This window comes from Salmo salar, chromosome ssa13 (assembly GCF_905237065.1).
Source record: "Salmo salar chromosome ssa13, Ssal_v3.1, whole genome shotgun sequence".
Taxonomy (NCBI): domain Eukaryota; kingdom Metazoa; phylum Chordata; class Actinopteri; order Salmoniformes; family Salmonidae; genus Salmo; species Salmo salar.
The window spans coordinates 26,269,776-26,284,990 of NC_059454.1; the positions used below are offsets into that span (position 1 = coordinate 26,269,776).

Consider the following 15,215-nt stretch of genomic DNA (forward strand, 5'->3'; position numbering starts at 1 on the left):
CTGAAGACATCCTTCACAGGCTGGGCCTTTACCAAATGACAAGTCACCAATTCTGTGCCTTCACCTCAGAGGCTGTCACTAAATTACACACTAAAATGTGTAGACCTAATTCACTGCAGCACTATGAGACAGTACATATTCTGTGATAGATTAAAAACCCATTTCTAATTGATTATAAAAATAAAAAGCAACCTACTGCATTGGAAAGTGGGGTCTGTCGTGGACAAAATGATGGTTAACATTTTATTTTTCAGTTACCCCCCCAAATCCATTTTATGTTTCATACAGGAATCCGTTGGATGACAGGATTTACATAATTACCCCCCTTCATGCTAAAATTCACCGGCAGCCTCTCGACTCACACACAATGCACGGTCTCCTTGCCTTAAAAAAGCAGTGATTAAAACATTCACACAATGTCATAGAACTCAGTCACATTAGTTCAGCTGTAGGAAAAGCCTTGACCTTGCTGGAACACATTGCTATAATTGATACTTATAGAACACAACGTTGCAATTTCCCCAATCCCCACACAATGATTTGTATTGTATCTGTGCAAGTAGGGATGGAGGGATGGAAAATACAGTGATTAAAAGGCAAGACGACTCGTGACCGGTTCTTTTCATTATTTCACTAGATTTACCTTCGCTTTTTTATGTTAAATGATTTCACAACTCAAATAAACCCATGTGATATTGCATTATGCAAAAAAACAAGTACACATCCCATTGTTGTTGGGTTTTTTCGGTCCTCCGAGCATGCTGCCGCTGGCTATATCTACAGGGCCAATTTCCCGATGATGACACCGATGACGAAGAACAGCACGCAGAGCGCCAGCACGCGAGTACTCAGGCCCTCCTCCCTTATCATGGCCTGTGAGGAAGATGAGTGGGGGGAGGACGCCATGGACATGACCTTCCTCTTCCGCAGACCATCCTCCTCCTGGGTAGAAGGAAGGAGTCACAGGCCAAATGTCAGTTATTTGCTCCATCTGTAACAATGCAGACTTACTTAATAGGCCTCATATTTGAGATGGGTAATTGACTGATTTGAGATCAGTAACTGCTTTTCACTGTTATTGCTCAAAAACAGCTGTTATATATTAAACAAGGCCTATTAAGTAAGTCTGCATTGTTACAGATGGAGAAAATAAAATGCATTGTGTCAAACAGATCTGATTGTTGTGGGTTCTAGGGACATATGAGACTCACCCTGATCTGTTTGTTCTCTTCCCGTAGCCTCTGGACCTCCATCTGCAGCCTCTTGCACTCCTCCATGATCTTCTTCACCTCGCCGTCATCCAGGGAGGAGCTGGCAGACTTAGGGAGTGAGGAGAGCTCTGACTTTATGGGGGTAGAGGACACATTTTTGTTGCTTTCACTGTCATGCTGTGGAAAGGAGTGGAGACACAGAAACATGCAGATGAATAACAGAATGGGGATGAGAAGCACAAAATAAAAAACAAAACATGGCAACGGCTGTTTCAGAGATGCAATGGAGTGGAGATGATCAAATCATTCAGGACCTATTTGTGAATGGAATGAAGGTGCTCTGAATTAATCTTACACTGTACGATTAAATCTATGAGGGAAGGAATATCAACAACAACAAAAACATGCAATTGTATGTAGTAATATGATAAGATGTAGGAGATACTTACAGTTTTGTCATTCTCTAGCGGCAGCTCAAATGCGCATCTCAACTTGGAATCCATCAGCTCCTCTGGCTTTGCCTCTTTCCACTGTTTGCCAGAAGGAGGATAGAATGATAGAAAGAATGAGAGAGAAAGAGAGAAAAAGAAGAGGGCAGAAAAAACTGAATAATAAGGCAACACCAAGATGACCACACCCAAATAGGGACTCCATGACACTCATAAGAGAAGCATATCCTGACAGCACATTTGTCCCACTTGCAACGCCTAAACAAGTAGATGCTTGAGACAGTAAGACAGAACTAGAAATGCAGATTGAATAAGCTTACTGTGATCATCAGATCATAATTAGTGACATTCAGATTTATCACATTCCATTTGGACACTTACCACCCCTTCCATGTCAGTCATGTCATATGGAGCAAGCATGGACTGCACCATGAATTTGTGTTTGCTCTTTTCATTGGGATCATAGTCGAAAGGCTGTAGCATAACTGCAAAACAAAGCAGACAAATAGCATCAAGCAAGCTCTTAGCAACAAGTTACCTTCCGTTGACCAGCTCAACATACTATTCATTCCTGAGATTATTCAGCTACGATCATCTATAATCAAACTAAAAGATACCAACCAGATACATTGATGGAAGTGCCTGCGTCAATGATGCCACTGTTTGGACGGACACAGTATCGACGAGGCGCTGTCGTCTTCACTTTAAAACACACATTTCTATCTGTTGGGTTGCCTAGCTTCAGGGTGGCCGTGACGACATCTGTAAATGGACCTGGAAAAGATGGAGAGAATAGACAACAGATACACTACATGACCAAAAATATGTGAACACCTGCGCGTTGAACATCAAACTCATGGGCATTAATATGGAGTTAGTCACCCCTTTGCTGCTATAACAGCCTCCACTCTTCAGGGAACGCTTTCCACTAATTTGAAGAGGTGTCCAGATACCTTTTTTTCCCAGTGAAGCGAAATCTTAACGCTACAGTATACAATGACATTCTAGATGATTCTTAGCTTCCAAATTTGTGGGAACAGTTTGGGGAAGGCCCTTTCCTGTTTCTGCATGACAATGCCCCCGTGCACAATTCGAGGTCCATACAGAAATGGTTTGTCAAGATCAGTGTGGAAAAACGTGACTGGCCTACACAGACCCCTGACCTTAACCCCATCGAACGCCTTTGGTATGAACTGGAACACCAACTGCGGGTCAGGCCTAATCGCCCAACATCAGTGCCCGACCTCACTAACTCTCTTGTGGCTGAATGGAAGCAAGTCCTCGCAGCAATGTTCCAACATCTAGTGGTAAGCCTTCCCAGAAGAGTGGAGACTGTTATAGCAGCAAAGGGAGGACATATTAATGCCCATGATTTTGGAATGAGATGTTCAACGAGCAGGTGTCCACATACTTTTAGTCATGTAGTGTATCTACAGAAATAAGATTGATCTCGCTTGTGTTCAGATCCTGCTTGTGTTGCATGTTTCAGTGTTTGTTTAATAGCCTACTGATTCCGTGAGCACCAAGCCTCACGCAACACATGTCAGATAAACAATTTCCCAAATTCGGCTGTTTTTAATCTTCGCTTTGCTGTAATAAAAGTTGTACACTTTCTTTCGTTAGAACATCCTCTCTGGTATTACTTGTAATGTATTTAGTGTTGTTTACACTGTTCCAAATTGTGAGAAAATGTATATTTATAATAATAACTCAACTTTTCTTGATCTCCTTATTGTTATTATTATCATCATCATCATTATAATAAGTAATGTCATTATCAGTAGGCTTAGTAGCCTTGTATAACTACCATCGAGCTGCAGGCCTAAGAGCACATCCTGTTTAGTCTTAACACCCTAACTTACTTAGGCCTATATTTCAATACTTATATTGGCTACTATATCAATCAATTAATCGTTCATGTCATCACACAGCATACGAGTCATTCATAATTTGAAATGCAATCAAGCATTTTAGGTTTAAAATAAAATAACAAAATCGACCTTGAATAATTAGCGTAAACAATAAATAAACCGTTCCATTTTGGCAATTGCATTCATGAATGCATGCGACTGTTTTGACTCTTTGCTGTAATAAAGGCTTTATAAAAATGAAATGTAAAAAAAGGTTACAACAGATTCTCTGGTACCCTTTACATTTATTTAGTGTTGTTTATATTGTTACAAATGGTTAGAAAATGTATATAGTAATATAAAAGCACCCGTTTGGCACATAATATGAACGCAGAACTTGCTCCTTACCTTCTTTTTCTTGATCTCCAGTATTTTCCACAACTAGTCAAATGTATTCCACACATCTGAATTCCCCTTTACCTCCTGAGCAACCGGTGAACATTCCCCAGTTTCGAGTTTATTTGTCCTCTGCATCCATTTTGCTGTCACGTGTTACGGCGTTCAGAGTTTGTTATAACCAATTTATTGATGTAATTATGATATCCTATAGGTCAGAACCGATTGGTCATATTCATGCGATGCATACGTGTCACATAAAGAGAGCAAGGCCAAGGGTTGAGGGAATAGGGAATGTTTTTCCTAAACAAATGAGGGATTTCGGTAACAAAACTTTTCAGTGAGAAATGGCTGTAATTATGTTGCAGCTTCAACAACACGGACAGCGTGATAAATACTGTTGATATTCTGTAGTCTTCACTGCAGCAGGGAGGAGAGAGAGACAACCGGTGCTAGTCACAGTCACTTGCTGTAAAAACTACAATTATACAGTGCAGCAAGTCTGAGTCCGGCCCGGCACAATCAAATCAATTGCGGTCGGACTCCCCGGTCGGACTCCCTCTAGTTATTTGTGTGTCTTAATTATTTCATCAAACATAGCGCTTAAAGCATCAGACAAGCTCAGTGCATATAGTTGATTTGATTAAAACACATGAGATATATGGAAAAAATAAACGTTTAAAATTTCAAACAATCGATTGGTCGAAAGAACCTGATGACTCGGTCAAACAATTTTATTTTTAGTTGGGGACAGCCCTAATATTATTCTCAAATCCATTCATCAATTATAGCCTGTTCAATAACTCCATTACAAGTGGTAAGATGGTCCTACTAAGAAACTTACAATTCTGCTAAAACTCACTGATCCTGCGCCTGACAATTGTCAACAGTCACTTTTCTACTGCAGTATTTCTCAATCAATTCCTGGGGCTCCCCTAGGAGGTGCACAGTTTCAGGCCAACAATAACACCAATCAAGGGCTGATTCAACTAATCAAGGGCTTGTTCATGTGTGGTCAGGGCTAAAACAAATATGTGCCCCACGAATGGATTGAGAAACGTATATGTATCCATAAAGGTAATTGTGAAATGGGATTTTCCCTAGTGTCGCCCTGACCTCAGAAAGTACTATAAATGAATAAATTATACTTCATTTGGCTAGCTAGTAACGTTAGTAGCTATAGCAGAAATATCTTAATTTATGGTGGCAAAAACTGACTCGCAAGTAAGGGAGATCGTGATTATGATAGTAACTGAATAACATGCAACTAACATTGATTGAGGAAATTACCAGGGCCTGGCTTTTCATTGCAGGCTAAGATAGCTAGCTAGCCACTGAATAAAATGACAGCTAGCCATTAGCCTGTTAGCATCGGTAGGTAGAAGACGTTGCTATGCAATGTCCCTTCGCTTGTCACCACTCTAGTAACCAAATATGATACACCGTGTTCAGACCCATTGTTTAGTTATCAACAACACTACTGATAATGCATTGACGTTAGCTAGCTTGGAACAATGGTCAAATACTTGCAGACCAAACTGTCCGGCCCTGCCCTCTTACCTCTAAATTTCAGTTCGTGTGGTGGCTCAAGCTGGAGGACTTGCTCTTGTCTGGCCATGTCCCAGAGGTTCGAAAGCCTTTCTGATATAAGTACCTGGTCTATATGTCGCAGCGTTTGTTACTATAACTATTGTAAAATCTCCTAAATACGACCCGATTTCGTTAAGGGATAGCTGGAGGATCACAAATGCACCACTTGGACAGCCAAGTGCCAACAGCTGAAGCTAAGCTAGCAAGCAAGCAGGAAGCAAAGGCTCCATGTGACGTCGTGGGAGGGGGCAGGTCTGTGGAATGTCAGCAAAGAGATCTCTGTGAAGTTGTTATATTTTTGCAGGGCAACCCGAAAAAACCCTCTGATCTGGCAGATATTTGAGAATGTAAAGTCATTTTCATTTAGAGGGTGTTTCAAGCAGATATCCTTATTAATTGACACACTGGGTGATGCTCAGAAAGGCATGTAATGATGCTAAGGAATCAAATCAAATCCAACTTTATTTGTCACATGCGCCGAATAGAACAGGTCGAGCTAGACCTTACCGTGAAATGCTTACTTACAAGCCCTTAACCAACAATGCAGTTCAAGAAAGAGTTTAGAAAATATTTAACAAATAAACTAAAGTAAAAAATTGTAAAAAGCAACACAATAACATAACAATAACGAGGCTATATACAGGGAGCGATACCGAGGCAATGTGTGGGGGTACAGGTTAGTCGAGGTAATTTGTACATGTAGGTAGGGGTAAGGTGACTATGCATAGATAATAAACAGCGAGTAGCAGCAGTGTAAAAACAAATGGGGGTGAGTCAATGTAAATAGTCTGGGTGGCCATTTGATTAATTGTTCAGCAGTTTTATGGCTTTAGGGTAGAAGCTGTTAAGGAGCCTTTTGGTCCTAGACTTCGCACTCTGGTACAGCTTGCCGTGAGGTAGCAGAGAGAACAGTCTATGACTTGGGTGATTGGAGTCTTTGACAATTTTGGGGGCTTTCCTCTGACACTGCCTACTATATAGATCCTGGATGGCAGGAAGGTTGGCCCCAGTGATGTACTGGGCAATACGCACTACCCTCTGTAGCACCTTACAGTGATGCCACTGGTCAGGATGCTCTCGATGGTGCAGCTGTATAACTTTTTCAGGATCTGGGGACCCATGCCAAATCTTTTCAGTCTCACGACTGTCTTGGTGTGTTTGGATCAAGATAGTTTGTTGGTAATGTGGACACCAAGGAACTTGAAACTCTCGACCCTCTCCACTACAGCCCTGTCGATGTTAATGGGGGCCAGTTCGGCCTGCCTTTTCCTGTAGTCCACAATCAGATCCTTTGTCTTGCTCACATCGAGGGAGAGGTTATTGTCCTTGCACCACACTGCCAGGTCTCTGACCTCCTCCCTATAAGCTGTCTCATCGTTGTCGGTAATCAGGCCTACCACTGTTGTGTCGTCAGCCAACTTAATGATGGTGTTGGTGTCGTGTTTGGCCACGCAGTCATGGGTGAACAGTTAGTACAGGAGAGGACTAAGCACGCACCCCTGAGGGGCCCCAGTGTTGAGGATCAGCTTTGCAGACGTGTTGTTACCTTCCCTTAGCACTTGGGGGCGGCCCATCAGGAAGTCCAGGATCCAGTTGCAGAGGGAGGTGTTTAGTCCCAGGGTCCTTAGCTTAGTGATGAGCTTTCTGGGCACTATGGTGTTGAACGCTGAGCTGTAGTCAATGAACAGCATTCTCACATAGGTGTTCCTTTTGTCCAGGTGGGAAAGGGCAGTGTGGAGTGCGATTGAGATTTGCTTCATCTGTGGATCTGTTGGGGCAGTATGCACATTGGAGTGGGTCTAGAGTATCAGGGATGATGCTGTTGATGTGAGCCATGACCAGCCTTTCAAAGCACTTCATGGCTACCGACGGTAATCATTTAGGCAAGTTACCTTCGCTTCCTTGGGCACAGGCACAATGGGGGTCTACTTGAAACATGTAGGTATTACAGACTCAGTCAGGGAGAGGTTGAAAATGTCAGTGAAGACACTTGCCAGTTGGTCCGTGCATGCTTTGAGTACACATCCTGGTAATCCGTCTGGCCCGCGGCTTTGTGAATGTTGACCTGTTTAAAGGTCTTGCTCACATCGGCTACCGAGAGTGTTATCACACAGTCGTCCGGAACAGCTGGTGCTCTTGTGCATGCTTCGGTGTTGCTTGCCTCGAAGTGAGCATAGAAGTTATTTAGCTCATCTGGTAGGTTTGCGTCACTGGACAGCTCGCGGCTGGGTTTCCCTTTGTAGTCCGTAATAGTTTTCAAGCCCTGTCACATCCGACGAGCGTCAGAGCCGGTGTAGTAGGATTCAATCTTAATCCTGTATTGACGCTTTGCCTGTTTGATGGTTCGTCTGAGGGTGTTGCGGGATTTCTTATAAGCGTCCGGATTAGTGTCCCGCTCTTTGGAAGCGGCAGCTCCAGCCTTTAGCTCGATGCGGATATTGCCTGTAATCTGGTTGGAATATGTATGTACGGTCACTGTGTCTTTTGTTCCGGAACTCCAATTTGAGCAGCAGCAGCTGAAAAATGAGCTCCTACAAATATTGAAATTTACATGGTTTTTAGAGTGAAGTACATCGGAAAAAAGCTAAAGAAAACTGCAAGACTGAATAGGAGAAAAAACAAGCAACAAACAAAGAAGATAGGCTTTTGAAAAATAACTATTTTTCATAAAATTGTAGTTATCTTAGCTAGCTGAATTGTTTACCAGTTGCTAAGCAGTTGCTAGGGACTCTTTTGGAAGAAGCTAGCTAGCTAACGAAGAACAACAAAGAATATCTAGTTAACAGAAGAAAAGAAAGAGAAAATCAGGACAGAAGAAAAAGGATATCAAAGTGAAACAGTTGTCTAAAGACACAGGAGACAATAATACAAGAAACAACACTTCTGTAGCTTGTCAACTATGTGTCTGTCTATCCCTGTTCTCTCCTCTCTGCACAGGCCATACAAACGCTTCACACCGCGTGGCCGCTGCCACTCCAACCTGGTGGTCCCAGCGTGCACGACCCACGTGGAGTTCCAGGTCTCCGGCAGCCTCTGGAACTGCCGGTCTGCAGCCAACAAGGCTGAGTTCATCTCAGCCTATGCTACCCTCCAGTCCCTAGACTTCCTGGCGCTGACGGAAACATGGATTACCACAGATAACACTGCTACTCCTACTGCTCTCTCTTCGTCTGCCCACGTGTTCTCGCATACCCCTAGAGCATCGAGCCAGCGGGGTGGTGGCACTGGAATCCTCATCTCTCCCAAGTGGACATTCTCTCTTTCTCCCCTGACCCATCTGTCTATCTCCTCATTTGAATTCCATGCTGTCACAGTTACCAGCCCTTTCAAGCTTAACATCCTTATCATTTATCGCCCTCCAGGTTCCCTTGGAGAGTTCATCAATGAGCTTGACGCCTTGATAAGTTCCTTTCCTGAGAATGGCTCACCTCTCACAGTTCTGGGTGACTTTAACCTCCCCACGTCTACCTTTGACTCATTCCTCTCTGCCTCCTTCTTTCCACTCCTCTCCTCTTTTGACCTCACCCTCTCACCTTCCCCCCCTACTCACAAGGCAGGCAATACGCTTGACCTCATCTTTACTAGATGCTGTTCTTCCACTAATCTCATTGCAACTCCCCTCCAAATCTCCGACCACTACCTTGTATCCTTTTCCCTCTTGCTCTCATCCAACACTTCTCACTCTGCCCCTACTCGGATGGTATTGCGCCGTCCCAACCTTCGCTCTCTCTCTCCCGCTACTCTCTCCTCTTCCATCCTATCATCTCTTCCCTCTGCTCAAACCTTCTCCAACCTATCTCCTGATTCTGCCTCCTCAACCCTCCTCTCCTCCCTTTCTGCATCCTTTGATTTTCTCTGTCCCCTATCCTCCAGGCCGGCTCGGTCCTCCCCTCCTGCTCCGTGGCTCGACGACTCACTACGAGCTCACAGAACAGGGCTCCGGGCAGCCGAGCGGAAATGGAGGAAAACTCGCCTCCCTGCGGACCTGGCATCCTTTCACTCACTCCTCTCTACATTCTCCTCTTCTGTCTCTGCTGCTAAAGCCACTTTCTACCACTCTAAATTCCAAGCATCTGCCTCTAACCCTAGGAAGCTCTTTGCTACCTTCTCCTCCCTCCTGAATCCTCCTCCCCCTCCCCCCCTCCTCCCTCTCTGCGGATGACTTCGTCAACCATTTTGAAAAGAAGGTTGACGATATCCGATCCTCGTTTGCTAAGTCAAACGACACCGCTGGTCCTGCTCACACTGCCCTACCCTGTGCTTTGACCTCTTTCTCCCCTCTCTCTCCAGATGAAATCTCGCGTCTTGTGACGGCCGGCCGCCCAACAACCTGCCCACTTGACCCTATCCCCTCCTCTCTTCTCCAGACCATTTCCGGAGACCTTCTCCCCTTCCTCACCTCGCTCATCAACTCATCCTTGACCGCTGGCTACGTCCCTTCTGTCTTCAAGAGAGCGAGAGTTGCACCCCTTCTGAAAAAAACCTACACTCGATCCCTCCGATGTCAACAACTACAGACCAGTATCCCTTCTTTCTTTTCTCTCCAAAACTCTTGAACGTGCCGTCCTTGGCCAGCTCTCCTGCTATCTCTCTCAGAATGACCTTCTTGATCCTAATCAGTCAGGTTTCAAGACTGGGCATTCAACTGAGACTGCTCTTCTCTGTGTCACGGAGGCTCTCTGCACTGCTAAAGCTAACTCTCTCTCCTCTGCTCTCATACTTCTAGACCTATCTGCTGCCTTTGATACTGTGAACCATCAGATCCTCCTCTCCACCCTCTCCGAGTTGGGCATCTCCGGCGCGGCCCACGCTTGGATTGCGTCCTACCTGACAGGTCGCTCCTACCAGGTGGCGTGGCGAGAATCTGTCTCCGCACCATGCGCTCTCACCACTGGTGTCCCCCAGGGCTCTGTTCTAGGCCCTCTCCTATTCTCGCTATACACCAAGTCACTTGGCTCTGTCATATCCTCACATGGTCTCTCCTATCATTGCTATGCAGACGACACACAATTAATCTTCTCCTTTCCCCCTTCTGATAACCAGGCGGCGAATCGCATCTCTGCATGTCTGTCAGACATATCAGTGTGGATGACGGATCACCAGCTCAAGCTGAACCTCGGCAAGACGGAGCTGCTCTTCCTCCCGGGGAAGGACTGCCTGTTCCATGATCTCGCCATCACGGTTGACAACTCCCTTGTGTCCTCCTCCCAGAGTGCTAAGAACCTTGGCGTGATCCTGGACAACACCCTGTCGTTCTCCACTAACATCAAGGCGGTGACCCGATCCTGTAGGTTCATGCTCTACAACATTCGCAGAGTACGACCCTGCCTCACACAGGAAGCGGCGCAGGTCCTAATCCAGGCACTTGTCATCTCCCGTCTGGATTACTGCAACTCGCTGTTGGCTGGGCTCCCTGCCTGTGCCATTAAACCCCTACAACTCATCCAGAACGCCGCAGCCCGTCTGGTGTTCAACCTTCCCAAGTTCTCTCACGTCACCCCGCTCCTCCGCTCTCTCCACTGGCTTCCAGTTGAAGCTCGCATCCGCTACAAGACCATGGTGATTGCCTACGGAGCTGTGAAGGGAACGGCACCTCCATACCTTCAGGCTCTGATCAGGCCCTACACCCAAACAAGGGCACTGCGTTCATCCACCACTGGCCTGCTGGCCCCCCTACCTCTGAGGAAGCACAGTTCCCGCTCAGCCCAGTCAAAACTGTTCGCTGCTCTGGCACCCCAATGGTGGAACAAGCTCCCTCACGACACCAGGACAGCGGAGTCAATCACCACCTTCCGGAGACACCTGAAACCCCACCTCTTTAAGGAATACCTAGGATAGGATAAAGTAATCCTTCTACCCCCCCCCCCTTAAAATATTTAGATGCACTATTGTAAAGTGGTTGTTCCACTGGATATCATAAGGTGAATGCACCATTTTGTAAGTCGCTCTGGATAAGAGCGTCTGCTAAATGACTTAAATGTAAATGTAAATGTGTCTTAATATTATAATATGATATATTGTAATATCTAAATATTACAAGGATATGTATGTATTTGTTTGTTTTTTAAAAGTGGGTGCTTATTATTTATGGAGTATTTTCCCTGTTTTTGAATGTCAGTTGAAAGGTTTGCAGACCATGCTTTGGTGATTTGCTGCCTCGTGCATCCTGAGGGTGGCAGTAGAGCACCATGGAACACCACCCACAATAATACACGTCATACGGCCTAAACCAGGAAGTAAGAAATATCAACATTCAGGCCAGAACGAGAGGTGACACGATCCCCTGTTGACGTTTAACATTTTAAGAGGACCTTTATTGCTATATAGTTTACAATCGCAGAATGTCCGTGTTTGGGAAGCTGTTCGGCGGTGGGGGCAAAGGAGGTAAAGGGCCGAGTGCACAAGAGGCGATTCAGAAGCTCCGAGAGACCGAGGAAATGTTAACGAAGAAACAGGAATTTCTAGAGAAAAAGATTGACCAGGAACTCATTACTGCGAAGAAAAACGGAACTAAAAACAAGCGAGGTGAGTTGCCAACTAACATCACATATGAATTTTCACGATTGTTGTCTAACTTAGTTAACTAGCTTAATTAGCTAGCCAACGTTAAAGTTCGCCTGATTTGTTAGCTAACTGGCAGCTAGCTCACTTTCCGAAAAACCACACCTGTCACTGCATAGTCAGGTTGCCAATCTCGCCCTACCTCGTTGCACCAACTGTGTTAGAACAGCTAATATGCATTATACCCGTTTTTTTAAAGGAACGTTTTGTGTGACTGGTATCAAAAGTCTACGTCTGGCTACACCAACAGCTAGTGAACCAACATTTGTCAAATGGCATCGTGTGACTGGAGGATTTTGTGAGTCGTGAATTTGCAATTACTGCTTGTCAAAAGAAGGGAAGGGGGCATCCATCCATTCAGTCAGTATCAATTTAGCAGTTTTAATTTCCCGACATTTAAATCATTGAGATTCCAACACACCCTGTTATAGGGCCTGTAGTGATGATTAGTTACGTAATACTGAGGGCTGACAGAGAGGTTCCAAGTGACTTCTTGCATTCTTCACAGACAGTGGTGTTCATGACATAGGCTTTTGATGTAATAGTGAGTGGTTCTTATTTACTCACATTAAAGTCCTGGGCATTCAGAAACACTGTGACCATGACTCACTTCCACTGTCTTCACATACTAACCATGCCCCCCTTAAAAGTCGACTTTGCTCATGATCATGGTGTTCTCATGTAGTGTTTTAATGCTGTAAACCTATTTTACCTACACAGTGACTCAATTCTTGCTAGTGTTTATTTTCCATGTTCTTTACAACAAATGCTATGTTTCCATCACAAACATTGAATGACATTTAGCCAATGCTTTTATCCAAATGATTTAAACATTTGTGCATACATTTTATGTACCGGTAGTCCAATGAAGCAAACCCACTAACCTCTTTTTCATTTTCACTACGCAAAGCGGCCCTGCAGGCCTTGAAAAGGAAGAAGCGGTATGAGAAGCAGCTTACCCAGATTGATGGCACATTGTCCACCATCGAGTTCCAGAGAGAGGCGCTGGAAAATGCCAACACCAACACTGAAGTGCTCAAGAACATGGGCTTTGCTGCCAAGGCAATGAAGGCTGCCCATGAAAACATGTAAGCGGTGGCACACTAATTGTTTATTAGCTTTGGTCAGGCACTCATACAGCTTTTGTATTAATTCAAATCTCTCTGTTCCATCTATCTTTGTGTTTTAGGGACATAGACAAAGTCGATGACTTGATGCAAGACATCACTGAGCAGCAGGAGCTAGCACAAGAGATCTCAGATGCCATCTCGAAACCTGTAGGCTTTGGAGAAGAGTTTGATGATGTATGTGACATGAACTTGTCTGAACATTGTTCTTGATTTGGCTTTCATCAGTGCTGTTAGTTTAATAGTTGACCAGATATCACAGAGCCTGGATGTTCTGATTGTCTTGCATCATAGGATGAACTCCTGGCAGAGTTGGATGAGCTGGAACAAGAGGAATTGGACAAAAACTTGCTGGAGATTGGCGGGACAGAAAATGTCCCTCTACCCAATGTGCCTTCTACTTCATTACCCTCAAGACCTGGTGAGTCCTTTGTAATATGCAATAAAACATGTGATTTCTCCAATGGAACATTTTATCCCATGGTTACTATCCCAACAGTACATGAAATAACTACTTGATCTCTTGTCCTTAATTGCTATAAAACATCTATATTTGCAACTTTTACACAAGTAATTCACAATTTTTGCATGCCTGTTTATTTTATTTTTTTTAGCCAAGAAGGAGGATGAAGATGAGGATGCCATGGAGGACTTACAGCGCTGGGCGATGGAGGCTAACTAGTTGCATTACTGACACCACCTGTTGTAGAGGGAAAGAAAGGACTAATTCAATATGGTTGTTTTGTGTCCGAGAGCCAACCACCTTCTAAAACTAACACTAGAAAGGCCAATGCTGTAGGTTCTGTTTCTAGCCCAAAACCAGAGAAAGGTTACCATGGCCTTCCATTAAAAGAGGAACTTCAGAAGCTGTATAAAAGCTATAAACAGGATGTTTGAATCAGAAAATGTCTTTGGAAATTTCTACCAAAAAGTTTGAACATAATTGTTTGGCAGTGATTTGTAATATCACTGAACTGTTCTATTGTCTTTGATGCTATGAACTTCACTGAAAGGCAAACATTTGTTTTTAATACGTGGGCGTTGCAATGTCTCTTTTTCCAACTTAAACATATTTACCATTGGGTGTGGGCTGGATATATTTATTCACCTTTACTTTTTGTTTGTAGTTGCTCCCAAAATAAGATGGAAATATGAGCATGCTCTCATGGTAATGTTTAGAATGGTCGATTTTCTGGATTGTTATTCAGAAATTTTGTTTTACATTTTTTTTCCCCCATCAACCTTTAGGTGATTCCCATCTACTAAGCATCTTCACCATGTGACCCTTGCTATTTGATGTAAATATCTAAATAATTTCTATTTTTGCTGTCACAGAAGGTTTTCTTCATGTTGTGCTAAGCATGCAATGAGGGAAAAACTTAATACACTGCATAGCTTCAGAGAAATTCTGAACCCAAACCAGTTCTGTTGTCTGTGTCATTTCTGAAAGGGTTCATTTTGAATTGTATAAGGTTGGGGGGAAAAATCACCATATTAACTGCAGGAAAAAAATATATAGGCTTCATGGTTTGTAATGATTAGACTAGTAGATACACTATCAACATTTGGGGTTTGAGGATTACTTTTAGTTATTTTTTCTTTTTACACATTGTACATTTTTTAAATAGGAAAAAAATATACACAAGGATAAGCATGTTTGCATTTCTATCCAGATGAGAATATTTGGAAAATAATTAAAGTTGTTGTTTATTTTGTGGTGCAGGTTGTTTTTCTTGGTTACGCTTCAGTGTACAAAACAATAAGATAATCTGTGAATTCAAAACTCAAAAGTAGGAAATCTTTATTTTATCAGGTGTTTGTTAACTGTTGGTTAATGTGTCTGATTTGCAATCATTGGCAGTTGGTGTCGTTTAAGATGGAGTACGATAAAATCTTTTCATGAGCATGGCCTTATTTATATTACAGCATATTGGATGACTGTCATTCATATTCCATTCACCCAGCTCATTGAAACATTGATAGGTTTAGGCTACTACATGATACTCACATTTTTAGGTAGCTACAACCTAG

The 15,215-nt window shown here is 43.6% G+C and overlaps 2 protein-coding genes across 3 annotated transcripts; one reads left to right on the forward strand and one right to left on the reverse strand.

Moving 5' to 3' along the window:
- Positions 1-229: 229 nt before the first annotated feature.
- Positions 230-5,772, reverse strand: LOC106566691 (vesicle-associated membrane protein-associated protein B). Of its 2 annotated transcripts, none has more exons than XM_014134979.2 (6): positions 5,467-5,772; positions 2,282-2,434; positions 2,042-2,145; positions 1,661-1,741; positions 1,212-1,343; positions 230-942 (listed from the first exon to the last, which is right to left on the reverse strand). In XM_014134979.2, exons 1-6 carry the CDS (start codon positions 5,522-5,524, stop codon positions 778-780), a joined length of 693 nt encoding a protein of 230 aa, XP_013990454.1. In that variant the 5' UTR covers positions 5,525-5,772; the 3' UTR covers positions 230-777. The 2 variants fall into 2 exon arrangements, with proteins under 2 accessions (XP_013990454.1, XP_013990452.1); XM_014134977.2 differs by having other exon boundaries at positions 1,212-1,388.
- A 5,941-nt stretch (positions 5,773-11,713) lies between these two features.
- On the forward strand, positions 11,714-14,894 carry LOC106566692 (charged multivesicular body protein 4b). The gene is made up of 5 exons (XM_014134980.2): positions 11,714-12,021; positions 12,968-13,145; positions 13,247-13,361; positions 13,479-13,605; positions 13,799-14,894. The coding sequence occupies exons 1-5, from the start codon at positions 11,838-11,840 to the stop codon at positions 13,864-13,866; spliced, it is 672 nt and encodes a 223-aa protein (XP_013990455.1). The 5' UTR covers positions 11,714-11,837; the 3' UTR covers positions 13,867-14,894.
- Positions 14,895-15,215: the final 321 nt, after the last annotated feature.

Excerpts from the sequence above, each read along its gene's own strand:
- LOC106566691 (XM_014134977.2), bottom strand. The coding sequence starts at position 5,524 with ATGGCCAGACAAGAGCAAGTCCTCCAGCTTGAGCCACCACACGAACTG. Across the intron at positions 2,146-2,281 it reads CACTTCCATCAATGTATCTG|TTATGCTACAGCCTTTCGAC; the intron begins GTTGGTATCTTT and ends TTTGTTTTGCAG. Across the intron at positions 1,389-1,660 it reads CGCTAGAGAATGACAAAACT|CATGACAGTGAAAGCAACAA; the intron begins GTAAGTATCTCC and ends TCCTTTCCACAG.
- LOC106566692 (XM_014134980.2), top strand. The coding sequence starts at position 11,838 with ATGTCCGTGTTTGGGAAGCTGTTCGGCGGTGGGGGCAAAGGAGGTAAA. Across the intron at positions 13,146-13,246 it reads AAGGCTGCCCATGAAAACAT|GGACATAGACAAAGTCGATG; the intron begins GTAAGCGGTGGC and ends TTTGTGTTTTAG. Across the intron at positions 13,606-13,798 it reads TTCATTACCCTCAAGACCTG|CCAAGAAGGAGGATGAAGAT; the intron begins GTGAGTCCTTTG and ends TATTTTTTTTAG.